Here is a 16,070-nt window from a genome sequence, read left to right as displayed (position 1 = left end):
AATAATTTACGGTAACAGTAAGCTGACTTCTGCAAAATTTTCAAGCTTGCAGCAATTGCGGCGAGTTGCATGTGTATAGAATTAATTAAATATTGCCGCTAATGTAAACGCATTTATTGCTGAGAGAACTTGCTAGTCCAAACTTAGTGTTATACTGAGTCATTTTGACATTGCATTCCTAAATGAAACCACATGTTTATCTACTTGAAAATAAAACTTTACAATAAGTTACTTGAGCCATAGATGTAAAAAAGTGTAAGTTTCGAACAAAATAAATATAAATAAAAAGTAATTTTACGCTTCCTAATGCCACTACTACTACTCTAAGAGAATTCGTCGCAGCGGTAAAGACGAGTATGTGGTTTCATTTAGTAACGCAACGTCAAAATGACCCTGTATAAGTAAATATTGTATGTATACTTAATTATTTTCAGTCAAAGCTGAAACAAGCACTAGGTATATAGATATAGTATAATTAATAAGATATACAGGTGACTGGTTGAACAACTGATATTGATTATAATTTGTGCCTTTTGGTAATGATAAAAAAAAACATTAAAAATCTTAAAGAAATGCATGTGAGACGCTATCATATTTTTCGTTCCATCAGTTACTGTATAGTTACATAGCTTTAGATACATAAACTACAGGCTTTTGTCTATGTTATGAGACTATAAATAGCCGGTCATCTATTTGAATTAGCATATTTATATCATCGCCATGTTGTGCGGTCCATAAATAAGTATTTTAGACTAATAATAGTTTATAATAAATATGCTATAGCTTTTGGACTCTAAATATGGTATAGAGTGGATAAAAACAATGCATAATAATTTTTTTGAGTGGGAAGTAATGTTGGGTATATTGCTAGATGTATTTTCGAATGATATATAAACTTATAAAATATAGTATGTACTAGACAATTTTGGTGCTCTGTAGTCAATCTGCCAAACTAATAAAATACTATTAGAAATAAGTAACAGTAAAGAATGCTTTATTTGTCGGTTAAATTATCGATGTAGAAAATCGATATAATCAAAGTAGATAATCGATATAAAGAACTAATGTTTTATCAACGCATACAGGACGTCATCAGACAAGCAGATACGTCACGAGGCGTGTTCCCTGCGTGACCATGCGCACGCGCTGATCGATGTAGAGATGGACAGCGACTTCGAGCTCGAGTGTCAAGAGATCGCGCGGAAACGGAAGGAGGAGGGGGACGAGGCGGACAACGATTTGCCCGACTTTATATACACGGCTTCTAATTTACGTGAGTGTAATTTTGGAATATTATTTTTGGCTAGACGGGGGCACGATTCGTAAAATAAAGATGGAATTTGATTGTCACAGAACGGAAAAGATTGATGGGGTAAAGAATTTATCTATGACCGCTAATGAAAAATATCGTATCATCGTAGATTCCCTAGTGAGTCGAGCATTATATTTTAGCATATTTTAAATAAACTGTAATATAAATTATTTCGATTTCAGCGCAAGGTCTAGACTCGCTCATGAACAACAGCGAGAGCAAAACCCCTCGCACCTCGCAGAATGGTGACAAGAACGACGCGCACTCCGCCAAGCGGAAACGGAGGCGGATGAACGCGTGGTCCAAGGGGCTGGTCGTCAAGCGGCCTAGGACTTCGCAGAAGGTCAGTTTAGCGTGATAATATAAGCCTTAAATTAAATTTGTTGATTGCTAGTTACAGGCCTGATACGATTAAGAAAGGGTTTGATTTTTGGCCAAAGCTCTGGTGTAGTGGAGATTACTAGATACGATATGCTTAAGTTTAAAGTAGAAAAAAATATATCATATGTTATCGCGATTTTGTTAAACATTCGCGTAAATTTAAACCGAGTCCAATAGACTTTCGAAGTTGTACAGATATGACTTATTTTTTCCGTACAATATCTTTAATCCCTATAATATATTTGTATGGTTAAGCTATGTTTACATCACCAAGTTCTCGCAGCCTTATATTGCGCAAGATCTTCCAGATGCGTTTACTCTAGTGGCAATATTTCAATAATATAAACATGCGACTCGCCGCAAGTCCTATGAGCTTCAAAGTTTACAGAAGTTCGCTTGCTGTAATTATTTATACGCTATATATTACTAGTAAGTCTACTGCAAATTATGGTTAATCTAAACCCCACTTGACGCACGTGACAGATGTCTCCAGTCCAAAACTTCAAGGACAACAGCCTCGGGATCACAGACGAAGAGTGTAAGGAGAACAAGCCGATCACGTCGACGCCGCTGTTGCCGCCGTCCTCACCTTCGGGTTCAGATGACGACGCGCCGTTGCGCCGCAGACAAGATGCTTGCGCCTGCGCACCGCACCATACACAGCGACAGTACGCCGCGCCTGATAGGTACTGCAAACTGTAATATAGCCATAATTCCTGGCGAGTTTTTTGAACCATCCAGTCGCAAAAAAATCCTTTGACTTTAAAAAGAGAATGTAGAAAAGCCTCTGTCACTCACATTTATGTTAAGTTGTAGTCTGCACTGGCTTATATTATATTTACGATTTATCGATAAATATCCCACGTTTATTTATATCGATAATTTTTCTTGCAGTCCAACAAGACCAACGGAAAAATCTCCAGCTAAAACGTCACCAAAGAAGCGTAATTCAGGACATGACACTGCCAGCGGAGGTAAGTGTAAAAAAGTGTTTTATTTTCATTTTGGGCATTAGTAGTTTAAACTAATAGTCTAAGATCCCGTAAACCCTAGACCTTCGTTATTTTATAAGAGCTGAAAGTTTGTCAGCGCATGCTCCCAACACAGGCAACAACGATGGGCCATTATGAAGTTTGGGCTACAGTGGCTTTGGCAGGTACACGGTACTAAAGGTGTCTAAAAGGTGTGTGTGTATCAAAAACGTCTGGGTAACGAGGAAACATTATTTACTTATTACCCAAGTACTATATATAAAAATCAGCTTTTATACTATAACGTAAATAAAATTATAATTTCATGAACATTAAGGGTGTCTGGCAAGGGATTGCCACGATGTTAAGTGTCTGTCAATGAATAACGTGATTTTTAATAATTTTCTGAAGGTAATACCATAAAATTTCACTTCATTATTTGGTGAAACTAGATCGGTATTTTACACACCTTTAATACCGTGTACCTGCCAAAGCCACTGTAGCCCAAACTTCATAAGGGCCCATCGTTGTTACCTGTGTTGAGAGCATGCGCTGACAAACTTTCAGCTTTTATAAAATAACGAAGGTCTGGGGTTCACGGGCTCTTGCATTATAAATTTGTTTCAATAAGAAACTATTTTATAGGTATTGATGTTTGACATCAAATAACGCTAAACGTCGTTAGATAATTTTTCAGTAATAAAGCAGTTGGATAGTTAAGTATCATTAAAAATTCAAATTCATGGCTTCCAAAGTTCCATACCGCTTCATTTCAATAAAAAAAGCCACATAAGGAAAAAACAGACTATTCCATTACTTTTTTTTTTATATTACAGACGCAGACAAAGTACTGATAAACAAGACTGAGTTAGAAAACATTGTATATAAGAACGCGAAGGCTCTGAGGAGCATCGGTCTCACTGCCCTACTCGACCTGCACACGCAGCTAACGAAAGTCGTACGAAGCTACGCGCACAAGTACGACCGCTCCAAACTGCCCCAAGAACTTAACACCGTGGTCAACAGGTACTTACATCTAGCTAAAAAGTGAATTAGAATGTAGATTGGCTGTTGTCAATGGTTTTCTGATCGATTTTTTTGTGTATCGATTATCGATTTCACGTAAACGATTATGAGGTTGTGTGGTTACATAGATTTTTAGGTCTGTTTGAATTTCGATATCGTTGCGTTATCGAATGTTAGATGAATGTTGGTTGTAATTTATTGTAGTAAAATAGTTCGATAAAATGCTTAGAAGTTTTTGGGGAAAACGATTGTTCTAATTGTGACATTGTAGGTTAAAATCTTCATAAATATAATATTTCCGCAATTGAAATTTACTGCTGGGCAGCTGAAATAAAACTTGATTGCTTTTTGAATCCACATGATACGTAATTTTCGAATAAGATTTTTCTTATGAAGACTGAATAACTTCAAGGATAGAAAGGCATAGAAATTTACTTGTGTTCGAATGGAATGTCAACTTGACATTTGTTTAGACGGTTATCATTGTAAAAGACATTATTGTGTGTACTAACATAGTTCAAATTTTGTATCATAACTTATTTGCGTAATAATAAAACTTATCTGCCGCGCGGCGTCGATAACTAACGTCTAGTCCTCTCTACTTATTTTCGAATTATTATCGATAAATGATGTATAGTTTTCTGAATTTTGTTTGTGACAGAAAATTATTGACAGCAAGCCAACGATAGGGTATCGATAGTTTTGGAATGAAGCATTCCTTACATATGTCTGTGTGCCGCAGTAATTTGTATGATTTTGATTTTGTATGATTATGAGTATCGGAAATTACTTGTTTGGACTTTAAGGGTGGGTTTAGATTGGCGAACGCGCGGTATGTGCTTACTGCAACTGTACACTGTGTAAGATGCCTTATTCGGCCCAGCAACAAATAATATCGCGTCCTCGCTAATGTAGATGCACATGTAGGATCATAATATCAATTATTTATTTTAGTTAGGCTCAAATGGACGTGACTGTGCGGTAATGATTTATAAAATGTCTCGGATTCATTTGTTGAGTCTGTATTATCATTCGAATTTATTTAAGGACGATTAATTAGGAATTAAAGAAGCCTCTTTGAACTACGCTAGTGTTAATCGATTGTTTTGTTTAAATCGAATTGTCTAAATAAACTCGTTATTGCGTTGGCTGCGAATAAATTCTAGAATCGTTATCTGGATTATCGATTAATGGTTTAACAAATTTTTTTCATAATTTTTCTAAATTATTTATCTATAATTTAAATGAATAAGCCTCAGTAATTCAGTTGCGGCTGTTCATTCCCGCACATCGTCCGGTTACCTTCGAATCGCTGTCGTCACGGCAGTTAATAGTAACTAAAAATATTTTACGACAATGAAACGATTACCATTCCTAATGAGCCAAATTGTTTGTGATGTTAACTGATGTACAATTAAAATGAATTCTGCTGACGTTTACAGATAAATCGATGTTGGTTTGTATATTAAGGTATAATAAAAATGATTTTCAGTGCTTAGAAATAGTGTCGATATTCGATATATTTAAATATGTAACGTATATGGATATAGTATGCAGAATAATCGTTTCATTTGCTTTTATTTAAATAATCGATAAGTACTAGTGATGTGAATTCTGCTGAATGTATATTTGGACGGGAATTTTTGCTTAATACTCGTTCTATAGAGCTTATTCGATGATGTGACAAATATTAAAAATCGATTGGATTTTCCTATATGAATGAATTTTATGTTTACTGCTACGTCTATCCCAAGAAACACGCACAATGCACATTAGATTTCATAATTATCGCCTTCTGGGACCAAAGTAGTGCTGTCTCTCTCTGTCTCTGTTTTACTTTTGAAGCCGTGTTTATGTTCTTCTGCTTTATAACTAGTGTGTAACACTTAATCATTCAAATAAAATAGTAACAAATACCTGTTATGTCGATAGTAATGAATTATTTCGTTAGTCCACTTTAGCCATTCACGGGTCATATTATCGACAAAAGAATGTGTATAAAATCGATTAGTCTACTTGTATCGATACACATAGGATTAAGAATCGACTATTAAATAATAGTCGCGAACGTTGCCCGCATTTAATACTAAATAAATAATATATTCACGTCGATATGTTAAGAATTACTTTATCTTTCAACGTCATCAGCATTCGGTTTCAAATCTAGGTTAGGTTTAAGCTGTTTTAAGAAATTGCCCACTGGACTGTGATATGAACGTACATGGAGAATGAATATAGTATTGTAAATAAAAGTTTACTTTGTAACGCGGTTTTTAACCGTGTTCCTCATTGGGTGTTACATTTCTCTCCCAGTGTTACCTGTTTATAAATAAACAACTTTTAATGTTGGCAACTTCGAAATTTAAATACAATTTGGCTTTTTAGGCGTGAAAATTTGCACTGATTATATTTTTCATTAACAAAAATATTGTTTTTAATAAACGTACCAAATAAGCTTATAATATTCTGCTTACGCTAGATGTAAGGTTGTACTAACATATAGATAATTTCATTTAATAAATTATTGTTATTGTATGACATTTAGTATTCAAAATTTATTTAGGAACTAACACGTATCGATACTAGATTAGCGATTGGTCCGAATGGACTTTTCAATAATCGATTCGAATTATTGCGAATGAATGGTTTTACTGTAATAGACAAATCACACTGCCTACGTGAGCGTGTTTATTGATGTGTGCTGAAAAATTAAAAACGATTTTGAAATTTATTAATATTGACATTAGATTAAATTTGACATGTATGTATTGATGTTCTTATCTGCTGCCACTTGTAGTATAATTCTGTGAAAGTATTCGTTCAGTAATATGGATATTTTCTATGTCTTGCGTATTTGATATTTGAATAATCTCATTTTTTGTAAAATTTCTACTATAATTGGTTTCAACCATATACAGTTATAATTACCAAAAGAAACACTGTACCGAAATTATCTCAAATGATACGCATTACAATAAAATAAATTACGCAAGAATAGAGTATATCTATAAAAAGAAAGGAGGCTGTCCGTCGTGTTCTATTGTTTACACGCGACTTAACAACCGTTCGTTTTAAAGTTCTGACAGAATTAAGTACTTAAAAACTCCGAACAAATTTCTAAATCGGTTATAGAAATGCTTATTAAAATGGACATTGAATTTATTCGCATTTGAAAAAAGAAAAGTAGACTAAAGAGAATATAGTATTGGTGTGATTTATTCTTTAATGAAAAGTATTTGGTTTGTATATCGAATACACGAATGTCATTGTTTTGTTATTTATGTAATATTTGTCATTTTATTAAGTGTTTTATTAATAAAAAAATGAATAAAGTGTCTGCAAAGTTTCTTTAGTCTACATATTTTCTTGAGAAAATATCAAATCACATATTCACAAGTACAGTGTGCAAAACAGATGCAATAAATTCTATGTACTAAACAAAACAGTGTGATATTTATGAATTAAATAGAAAATTATGTCATACAACAAAACAGTTACCTCAGTCCGACTAAGAAACTACGTCTACGTGTCACAGTCATGCACTATTATTTATAATTCGCTGGTACCGTCAGCAAAGCAGTTCTTACGGTGAATTTACGAAAAGCCGTACGGGTGATTCCATCAAAAGTTATAATTAATCTATACTATTATATAAAGCTGATATATAATATTTAAAAGGCGTTAAACATAATTAAAGCTTGTCATATTCGCTCCGATGTCATGTTTCGAGTTTCGGTGTAAAATAACATAGGCATTCGAGTGATGCAACGTTTCTCGAAAGTCGACATTGTAACTGGACAGTACTTTACCAGCGCCCCTAAAATGTAGCACGAACGTTCAAGTTATTTGATTGTGATTGGTCGAGACAGCAACGCGTGGGTCACATGTCTTTCGACCAATCACAAATGTTTGTGCAATATTTTATGCCCAGTTCAAGGGAGACTTGTATAGTATTGTCTCAAAAAAAAAACCCTTAAAGTTGCGAAGTGAAATAATGAAGTTGTAAATACTAGTACGACTGTGCGTAGACGCATCTTGTAATATAAACATTCGAATTTCTAACGCTAGGGTAAGTAAATCAAACCATGTTATTAACACTGTCCTGTGTAACAGAATTCCCTATACGTAAAGCACAATCTGGTTCCAAAAATAGGTTGGATTTGATTGGTGACAGAGATCACGTGATATAACTAGATTTTGCCCGCGGCTTCGTCCGCACGGTATTCGGTTTGTGGTAAATAAAAAGTAGCCTTGGAGTTGAAGCTTACTCAGTACCATATATCATCAATATCGGTTAAATGATGTAGCCATGAAGAACAAGAGAATACGAAATAATATAAAAAATATTCAAGTCACTCTCCTAGTTCAGACCCAAAACAAATCTAGTTCGGACGTACTCTAGCAGTAACTCAGTAACTAAATGAGTCTGAATACCGAAAATGTAGTCAAGTAGATTACTATAGACACGTTAATTACTAAATTACTCGCTGGTCGAATAAAATGCAAGCGTAGTCCGAACTAGGCTGAATAAGTTACTGGCTCAAAAGACTAGTAGCCAAACACAAATAATAAAAGTTATTCTGGTTATAATAGTCATGTGTTCTAAATTCATATAGGTACACAGTGTAATATTAATAATATTTAGCATTAACTATCTTTAAGTAGATAAATTTGCGATAAATGCTTAGTAATTTTAGTCCATAATATAGTTGATTACTCACTTGATTTTTCTTGTTTGTAAAAACTTTTCCAGTAGCTGAAAATGTACAATTTATATATAATCTTTTCGTTTCTATATCTTCTGTCGGAAGTTACCAACCAAACTACAAAGCAATAAAAGTACAAACAGAAAATTTAAACAAATTAAAACGCGAATAAATACTATGATAAAATTAGTATCGAACAAATTATAGCTTACTTTATTATATATTATGAAGTCAGCTTCAAATGAGTGTATACGCGAATAACGACCAAATAAGTCTAAACGAAGCAAAGTAATTAATATCTAATGTCTTCCTGCTAACGTATATATTCATTTGAAGCTGTATGTGTTTTTAAGATCAATTTAATTAATAGGTAATTACTATTTTGGTCTGTCGCCGAATCAAATCCAGCCTCCGTACTCTATGTAAAACTATGCTTGCATTTGCTCAACACAGAAGTGACTCGACGCTCACGATATCCACCGTATAAATTAGTGTATAATTTTATATTTATAAAATTACAATTATTAATTAAACTGAAAATAAAAGGGTATGATTACATGTGATATTATTGTGTTGTTTTATTTTACTCCATTTTAAAGTAAATAGCGAAAGGTGTACTAAATGCACCTCTATCTAGCCCAGAGGTTCGCAAACTTTTTTTTCTCATACAACCTTTAAAAATTTTGTTGGTTCTGGCGGACCTTTTTTCTTTCGCAGAGAAAGTGCATTACAACTACCGCCCAGCCGTCGTGGGGGGTGTCTGATCAGTTATGTTGAGGTCACCGAGCCTCATACGACGCCTATCAATATTATCTGCCTACATTGATAGGTGAAATCAAGCCAACATTTTAGTACTTTACTATCAAACCAGATAAATTTGCGTGGACACCCATTTTGTGGTCACGCGAACGTAGACCCCCTTCAAGTCTCCTGTGGACCCCTGGGGGTCCACCTGGACCACTTTGGGAATCAATGGGTCTAGTTCTTCGGGGATAACAGTTTTGGTTAAAGTTACGCAACAATCATATATGACGAAATAATTCCTCTTTAAAGTTCTTAAAATATATTTTCTGCATTGATATATGTACTACATACTAGATTTCAAGTTCCGAACATTCATTGTGTTCAATGAATTGAACTGTAATCCATTCAAACTGATTTTAACATGGTGTCAATATTGATGCTCTTGGTTGTGTGCGGAGTGGGGTCATAAAATAAAAACCGAAGTCTAAGTGCAAACCTGGATGTGAATAAAAAAATATAACTCAAATAAGTAAAATTATTTGTTGTATAAGTGAATAAATAGGTTATAACAGGGGTTGCGATTTTAGTTCACATTTTGAACAAATAGTTTATATGGACATCCGTGTCTATAGAATATACGTCGATGATTTTCTGGAACTTTTTTAGTTAAGGGACTTAGGATTTGCTAATGAGTGAATGAAACAGCAACGTGTTATTTGATATTTTTTATTTTTTACACTTTACGTTGGTGACCGTAGACGAATTTCACTACATCACTCCATCATTTCAATTTGAATTACACGATAGAATGATACTAGAACATAAATATTTTTGTCGTATTATTTTAAGATCAAATAGATAATCTTTTTTACATCCTAATGTAACGATATCATTTAATTTGTCATTATTATATTAAGGAAAAATACAACAAATTAAATTACACAACTTATAATTAATTATACTCTTTATCGGAGTGAACAATTTTATCTAAGAGCTAAACCATCGCATTACATCGTTATATAAATATAAGTAACAAAATGAAGGAACTAAATATTTCAAAAATTTACTAAATCATTACAAATCACATGTAGATACTATCAACTAAACGTATGTACTCGATTTATTACAATATATTATTTATTATTACTCTTTACGCTTTTACATTTGGCTCCTGATGTATCTCTTGTATATTCTATACTGAAATGAATGTAGCTTTCAAAGAACTCGAACGTGGTGGCGTCTTGTGTTCAGTTCATTCGAATATCGCTCGGAACTTGAACTGACAAAGTAATTGAAACAATGTGCCACGGAACTACCGACAACGCGCAATAGAGCTCCTTTTCACAAGGAAACTCATTAAAACACTATCATATAATAATTTCTTCGTTCATTTTACACATTATTAACAAATAACAAAACTTAATTAAAAACTTCTCAATTAAAACTTTAACAAAATCACTCTAATACTGCTTCAATTTGTACGAATTAGGTAAAAAAAAATATCCGACACCACAATCTATGATCACAACACAAGTATAAAAGTCAATTAAAATACGAAACGAATGCTGGTATATTTTAGTCATTCCCGACGATGTTTAACATTTTCTTATTATCTATAAATCAATAATGCGTTTCAATAGTTTATTTAAAATGGAATGTATTTTGTTGAGCTATTTAATAGGAATTAATTGCGAATCAACGTTGGGAACGATTAAAACATCAAATATTTATTTCATATAGTGCACGTTATAGTTTCATTATTATTCTTTTGGCACATGTATTTACGTTTCATACGGCCTTATTCACATGACCTTATTTCATATCCAACGTGAAAAATGCAACGTCGCAGACACAAGTGCATAAAAAAATCTTGTTCGTGTGGTGAAGCGTAAAGGAATTACTAAAAGCAATATAAAATCTGTTAAAATATTAAATATTCAATAGAATGTAATTAGTTTTTTATATATAAAAATCCCTGTAATGATAATATTGTTATATGATGTGCCTACCGTGTACTACGATGTGATTCTGTCGCCTGATAGTACTGATACTGTGATTACTGATTACTGTTAATGTACAATAAGTTTTTATAAAATAGACTCGTAAGTAGTGTTCAGTCTTCTGTTAAGTTTTGAAGTTTTAATTAACTTGTGTGACATTTCCGCATCACCGACCTAGTTTTTTGAAACATATTGTATATGGGCAAAGGATATGAATTTAGATTTAACGTTTTTTTTTATAAATGGTTAATTAAACATTTACACGGGCGTTCAGTAATGAGGCAAATAACGTTTGGATTTATTGAGAATTCCTGACTAATTTCCGGTAGGAACAGATGATTTTATTTCATTTGCTCTTTTCCTTAACTGGACAATACTGTTATTAAAATGTTTAACTTATGTTGTAACCTATAACATAAGTAATACAATTGAATTTCTAGTGAATTAAACTTCTTGCCTATGTGAGCGTATTAAGGATGAAAAAATATGGATGTAATTCAATATTACTTATATGAATGTCGAGGAATAAACTGAAGCTTTGATGCAAGGTCAGTGATCGGAGCAATGCCTCTAAAACAAATTAATTCAATTAAATCAATGATTCATTCCCGGAAACTACTGTCGGCGTAACATCAAATTGAGTACGTGGAAATAGAATGTCGTGTACAATAACCTAACATAAAACAGTCACATTTGGAAATGTATGTCGCATAAAGGAAACGTTAATTATCAACGTAGTTATAAAATTATTTTATACAAATAAATTTGTATGTACACCAGTTACGACTCGGTATCTATCTAAACTAACTCCGTTGTGACGTGTCAGTTTTGACAGTTCCTTCTAATCGCCAAGTTCAAAACGCCTTGACGTTTTTGACAGAATAAATGTCACGCTACTGTCAAAACCGCTACGCCACGTTGGCGTTAACGTACTGTTACACCTAATTATGTAATAGTATACAATTATCTAAAGCCAGGTTTGGGTTGAACCTCTTCATTATACTAACTTTCATTATTCACTAAAATCTTGAAAGCTCCTTTTTATTTGAACATTGAGTGCAGATACTTTATTTGTCTATTCCTGGCGCGCACTGTCATTTTGTGATTACGAAAAATGATGAAATAAAAAATTATGTGGTTTGGAAAAAACTGACTATTTTGTAATTAAGCTTCGTCGATTTCAATCGACACACTTTTTGTTCACCTTTTTATATGAATATTCTTTAACTACCCAAATGCGACTTAGCAGTAAATCGATCAATTACGTATTTAATTTTACACCTTTAATATTCACACGAAGGTTTATCCCATCCCATCAATTCTCAAGAAATACAAATAATTTGAACTAATAGAGAATCTAATGTACGCTTGCGCGCAAAAATCAACTTGGCAAGACATTTAACGATACATTCTGCCTACACTTATACTATGTTGTGTTTAATGGTTTTATTACATCGAAGAGTGTACAAGTTAAGTGCTGCGTGACGAGTGCGTCGCGGACCCCCCAGTGACGTTTCTGCGTCCCCCACGAGAACATACTGTATTCACATACAGGCACGTAGTGAAGGGGGTCAACGGACCTGTGCGCCGGCTCTGAACATGAAAATGATAGTCGTTAACAGGTATGCACGGTGAATAATGTTTCATTTAGACCCCCGTCAGATCCCACGGCTACGCGCCTGTTCAAATAACTAACAACTACAACAATTACAAATACACTACTATATACCATTTTAGACACTTAATGTCTCATTAATTTAATGGTTAATTCAATTTATCCCATTTATAATTAATTATTTACATTTAAAAATTGTTTATCATCGAATATAATAACTATTATTACGAAATATTTTACAAACTTTGGTGAGATTCAGAAGTTTCGCACATATAATAACACTTTATATCTACAGTCACTTTAACACAAAACAGGAGTGTTTAAATTAATATAAATTGTAAAAAAACAGTGGATGTCGCCTTACCATAAATTAAAAAATATATCTTATGCTTATTTTTATCTGTGCGGAGGTGCCATTTATATTTTTTATTGCATCGGTCGCGAGAAGTTGACAGTCGAGCGATTATTGGTTACTGCATTTTGTATGAACACCGCACTTACCATTTTCAATATCTTTTGTGTAAACTGTTTGCGGAGTGTCAGCTCGGCGGTGTTTTTGCGCGACACGATCTGTTTTGTGGTTTTGTATGTCATCAAGATTTTTAGTCTCTGGTCAGGCTTCAAAATAACTAGACAAGTATAAAGTGGTGGAATGTGACACGGAATGTAAACAATACAACAGAATACGGAATAATCTTAACTCGTAACAATCACAACATCGTTCATACTTATTGCACTCCATCAGAATAAATTATCGCCTATCACTTAAATACGCGATTTTATTATACATTTACAATATTAACACATCTCTTCAAATATAAATTTAACTAATATTCTTTTACGTGGACGTCGCCCCAGACAGGCTACGGAGGTGTTACAAATACCTTCGAAAAATATTATTCATGTTCGTAAAACTGAAATTTATTTGGTGTATTTCATGTGAAAAATTCTAATCGAATTCATAATATAACGTATTAGCTGTACACTGCGGTGTCCTAATATACAAATAAATATAGGATAATAATTATTGATAGTTGAGATCTCTACGAAATACACAGATTAAATTCCAGTTTTAGTATTCCATAGTGGGCGATGTTAGTGGACGACGCTGGCGAGCCGTCCCTCCGTCGCTGGCGTGTGCATTAGTCCTGTCCGTTGTGGTGCAGCAGCGCGCGGGCGTCGGGCGGGTGCGGCGGGTGCGGCGCGTGCGCGTGCGCCGGCGCGCGGTACTCGCCCTCCTCGTCCGCGGAGTTCTCCTTCGAGCGATCGCTCTTGCAGTCCTCCTCCTTGGTGACGCCGGACAGCGCGTCCAGCGCCATCGGCATCGACTGGTATAGCTCTCGCGCTTTCTCGTTAGGCGGCAGTAGGTGCAGCATGTTGAGCGGCATCGGGAAGCCCGGCGGGAACTCCGGGTAGAACCCTTGCTGGAACGGGTTGAACATCGGATTGGAGGGAATGTCCGGCTCGGAGCTGGCCGGTCTTTGGCTCGCGTTCTGGTGGTCCTCCTTGTCGTGGTGTTTGCTCGCGGGATGGTTGTTGTTGTTGTTGCCGGAATTTAGGTTGAGCACGTCGAGCGGCGCGCCGATGCAGTCCTTCCTCAGTTGTTCCAGCTTGAGGCTCTTGCCGTACTTGCCTCGCACGTACATGAGCAGTGAGTTATATGGTATGCCGAATATCCGTGACGCCTGGCTGGTGGTCATCTTCTTGTTCCACACGTGCTGGAGCGCCTCCGTGAGCTCGGCGTTCGTCCATGATCGAGGTGGACCGCCGCGCGGCGCGCTGTGTTGACCTTTCGGTCTCCCTGTCGAACCAAAAGGTTACGCTTTAGTAAACTCCAAGTCAAAGGCTTTCGTGTCTGCTAAACTGAAACGTTAAGCCGACTAATTACGTTAGGAAACAACGGAGTTTTGTGATTTACGAGCGAGGCGGTGCAAGCGAGGCAGCGGCGGCGGCGGGCGGCACGACATGTGCCGTGTGCCTTGCGCGCGCGGCCGCATTACGCGAATGCACCACTATCTAATAACCGTGTTTCGGCAATAACTCTGTACCGACACACGGTGAAATGAGCGGGTTGCGGCGACATTTCGTCGGCGGCGATTCGTCATTAATTCGTTGCGGGCACGCGACTATTACGGGCCGTTTGTCAAAAAGAACGCGCACATGCATGTGCCTCGCTCGCGACGTCGCCTCGCCGCTTCGCCTCCGCTCACTTTATAGTTTTATAATTTAGACGGGGCACGTTAACTCGAAACCGATCAGATAATTTTGGCCGATGCGGACTTATTGCCGGAGCGATGATATTTTATTATGGAAATTAGTTTTTCTTTTAATAGCCGTCGCGAGTCACGCGAGCGGCGCGCGGAGCGGAAAATAAAAAGGATGTTTTCCATTTGTAGCTCGTTAGCGTTTGACGGGAGCGGCGGGCGGCGAGCATGTGTCTGCAGCACGGAGCGATGCGCGCTAATCGATCGACGACTATTGTGTGTCGAGAGACGAGCGGTGGCTCGCGCCGACAGCGCGCTGAAGCGGCCACAGAGCCGAGCGCATTCAAAGCACACGTTAGACTCGCCGTCTGTTCCCCTATGAGATACGCTATCAGATCGTCTTAATAAACATTTGCGTCGGAAACAATGGGCGTTTAACATTAGCGCAGCGCTCGCGCGCCGTGCGAGATGTGTGCCCGACGCTCGCTGGAGCGGCGGCCGAGCGCGTCTACATGCATTATACCCGCTCCGTTATCGCGGTACTTGTTTATTGTTCGAGTTTGATTCACCTTGATTTTACTGGAAGTGGTTTAGTAGTCTTGTTAGTTTAGCGTTAGCGAAACTTTGCAAAAGTTTACCATTTGTTTGCTAATAGCTAATAAATTGTATTGCAGGTTCTGCTTTGAGATATTTGCTGTTTCTATCAATTTGAGCTCCGAAATTCTTTTGTATGAATGTAGCGAACTTTTGCATGTTTAAATCGAATTAGGAACATGTTACAAATTATAGGGTTTGACAAAGATTTTCATTATGTTTATGGTGGAAAAGGAATTTTGGCGAAGACCCGTGTTGCATGTTATGCATTCATCAGCGAGTTAAAAATTTAATGACCTTCGTTTTGTCATGAACACAGTTTTGGATAATAAAAGCAAATACGTGTTGATTTTTTCAAAAATAAACTATAGAATATAAATGAAGCTTTTGCGGAAACTATCCTAGAGAGCTGGTGAACATAACATGCCGGGTTCCATTGCGTGAGATCATAGGAAGTGGCTAAGTTATTTTAATATGTATAGAATTTGCTATAAGCCGTCACGGTTATGAGAAAAAT

General features: G+C 36.0%; 2 protein-coding genes across 5 annotated transcripts in view; one reads left to right on the top strand and one right to left on the bottom strand.

Moving 5' to 3' along the window:
- Window positions 1-8,964, top strand: part of LOC115444368 (ATPase family AAA domain-containing protein 2) — a 30,153-nt gene extending 21,189 nt beyond the window's left edge. For all 3 annotated transcript variants that reach the window (XM_037437113.1, XM_037437112.1, XM_037437111.1), the window contains 5 exons: window positions 1,086-1,273; window positions 1,495-1,655; window positions 2,177-2,379; window positions 2,588-2,667; window positions 3,501-8,964. In XM_037437113.1, the coding sequence (XP_037293010.1) occupies window positions 1,086-1,273; window positions 1,495-1,655; window positions 2,177-2,379; window positions 2,588-2,667; window positions 3,501-3,715 (847 nt within the window). In that variant the 3' untranslated portion in view covers window positions 3,716-8,964. The remainder of the gene's footprint in view (window positions 1-1,085; window positions 1,274-1,494; window positions 1,656-2,176; window positions 2,380-2,587; window positions 2,668-3,500) is intronic.
- An 886-nt stretch (window positions 8,965-9,850) lies between these two features.
- The window catches only part of LOC115444385 (protein jim lovell), a 38,041-nt gene continuing 31,821 nt past the window's right edge, over window positions 9,851-16,070 (bottom strand). For both annotated transcript variants that reach the window (XM_030170148.2, XM_030170149.2), the window contains one exon: window positions 9,851-14,556. In XM_030170148.2, the coding sequence (XP_030026008.2) occupies window positions 13,898-14,556 (659 nt within the window). In that variant the 3' untranslated portion in view covers window positions 9,851-13,897. The remainder of the gene's footprint in view (window positions 14,557-16,070) is intronic.

Source organism: Manduca sexta, chromosome 10 (genome assembly GCF_014839805.1).
Source record: "Manduca sexta isolate Smith_Timp_Sample1 chromosome 10, JHU_Msex_v1.0, whole genome shotgun sequence".
NCBI lineage: Eukaryota > Metazoa > Arthropoda > Insecta > Lepidoptera > Sphingidae > Manduca > Manduca sexta.
The sequence above is the reverse complement of the archived record's forward strand: the minus strand, read 5'-3'. Positions and strand labels throughout refer to the sequence as shown.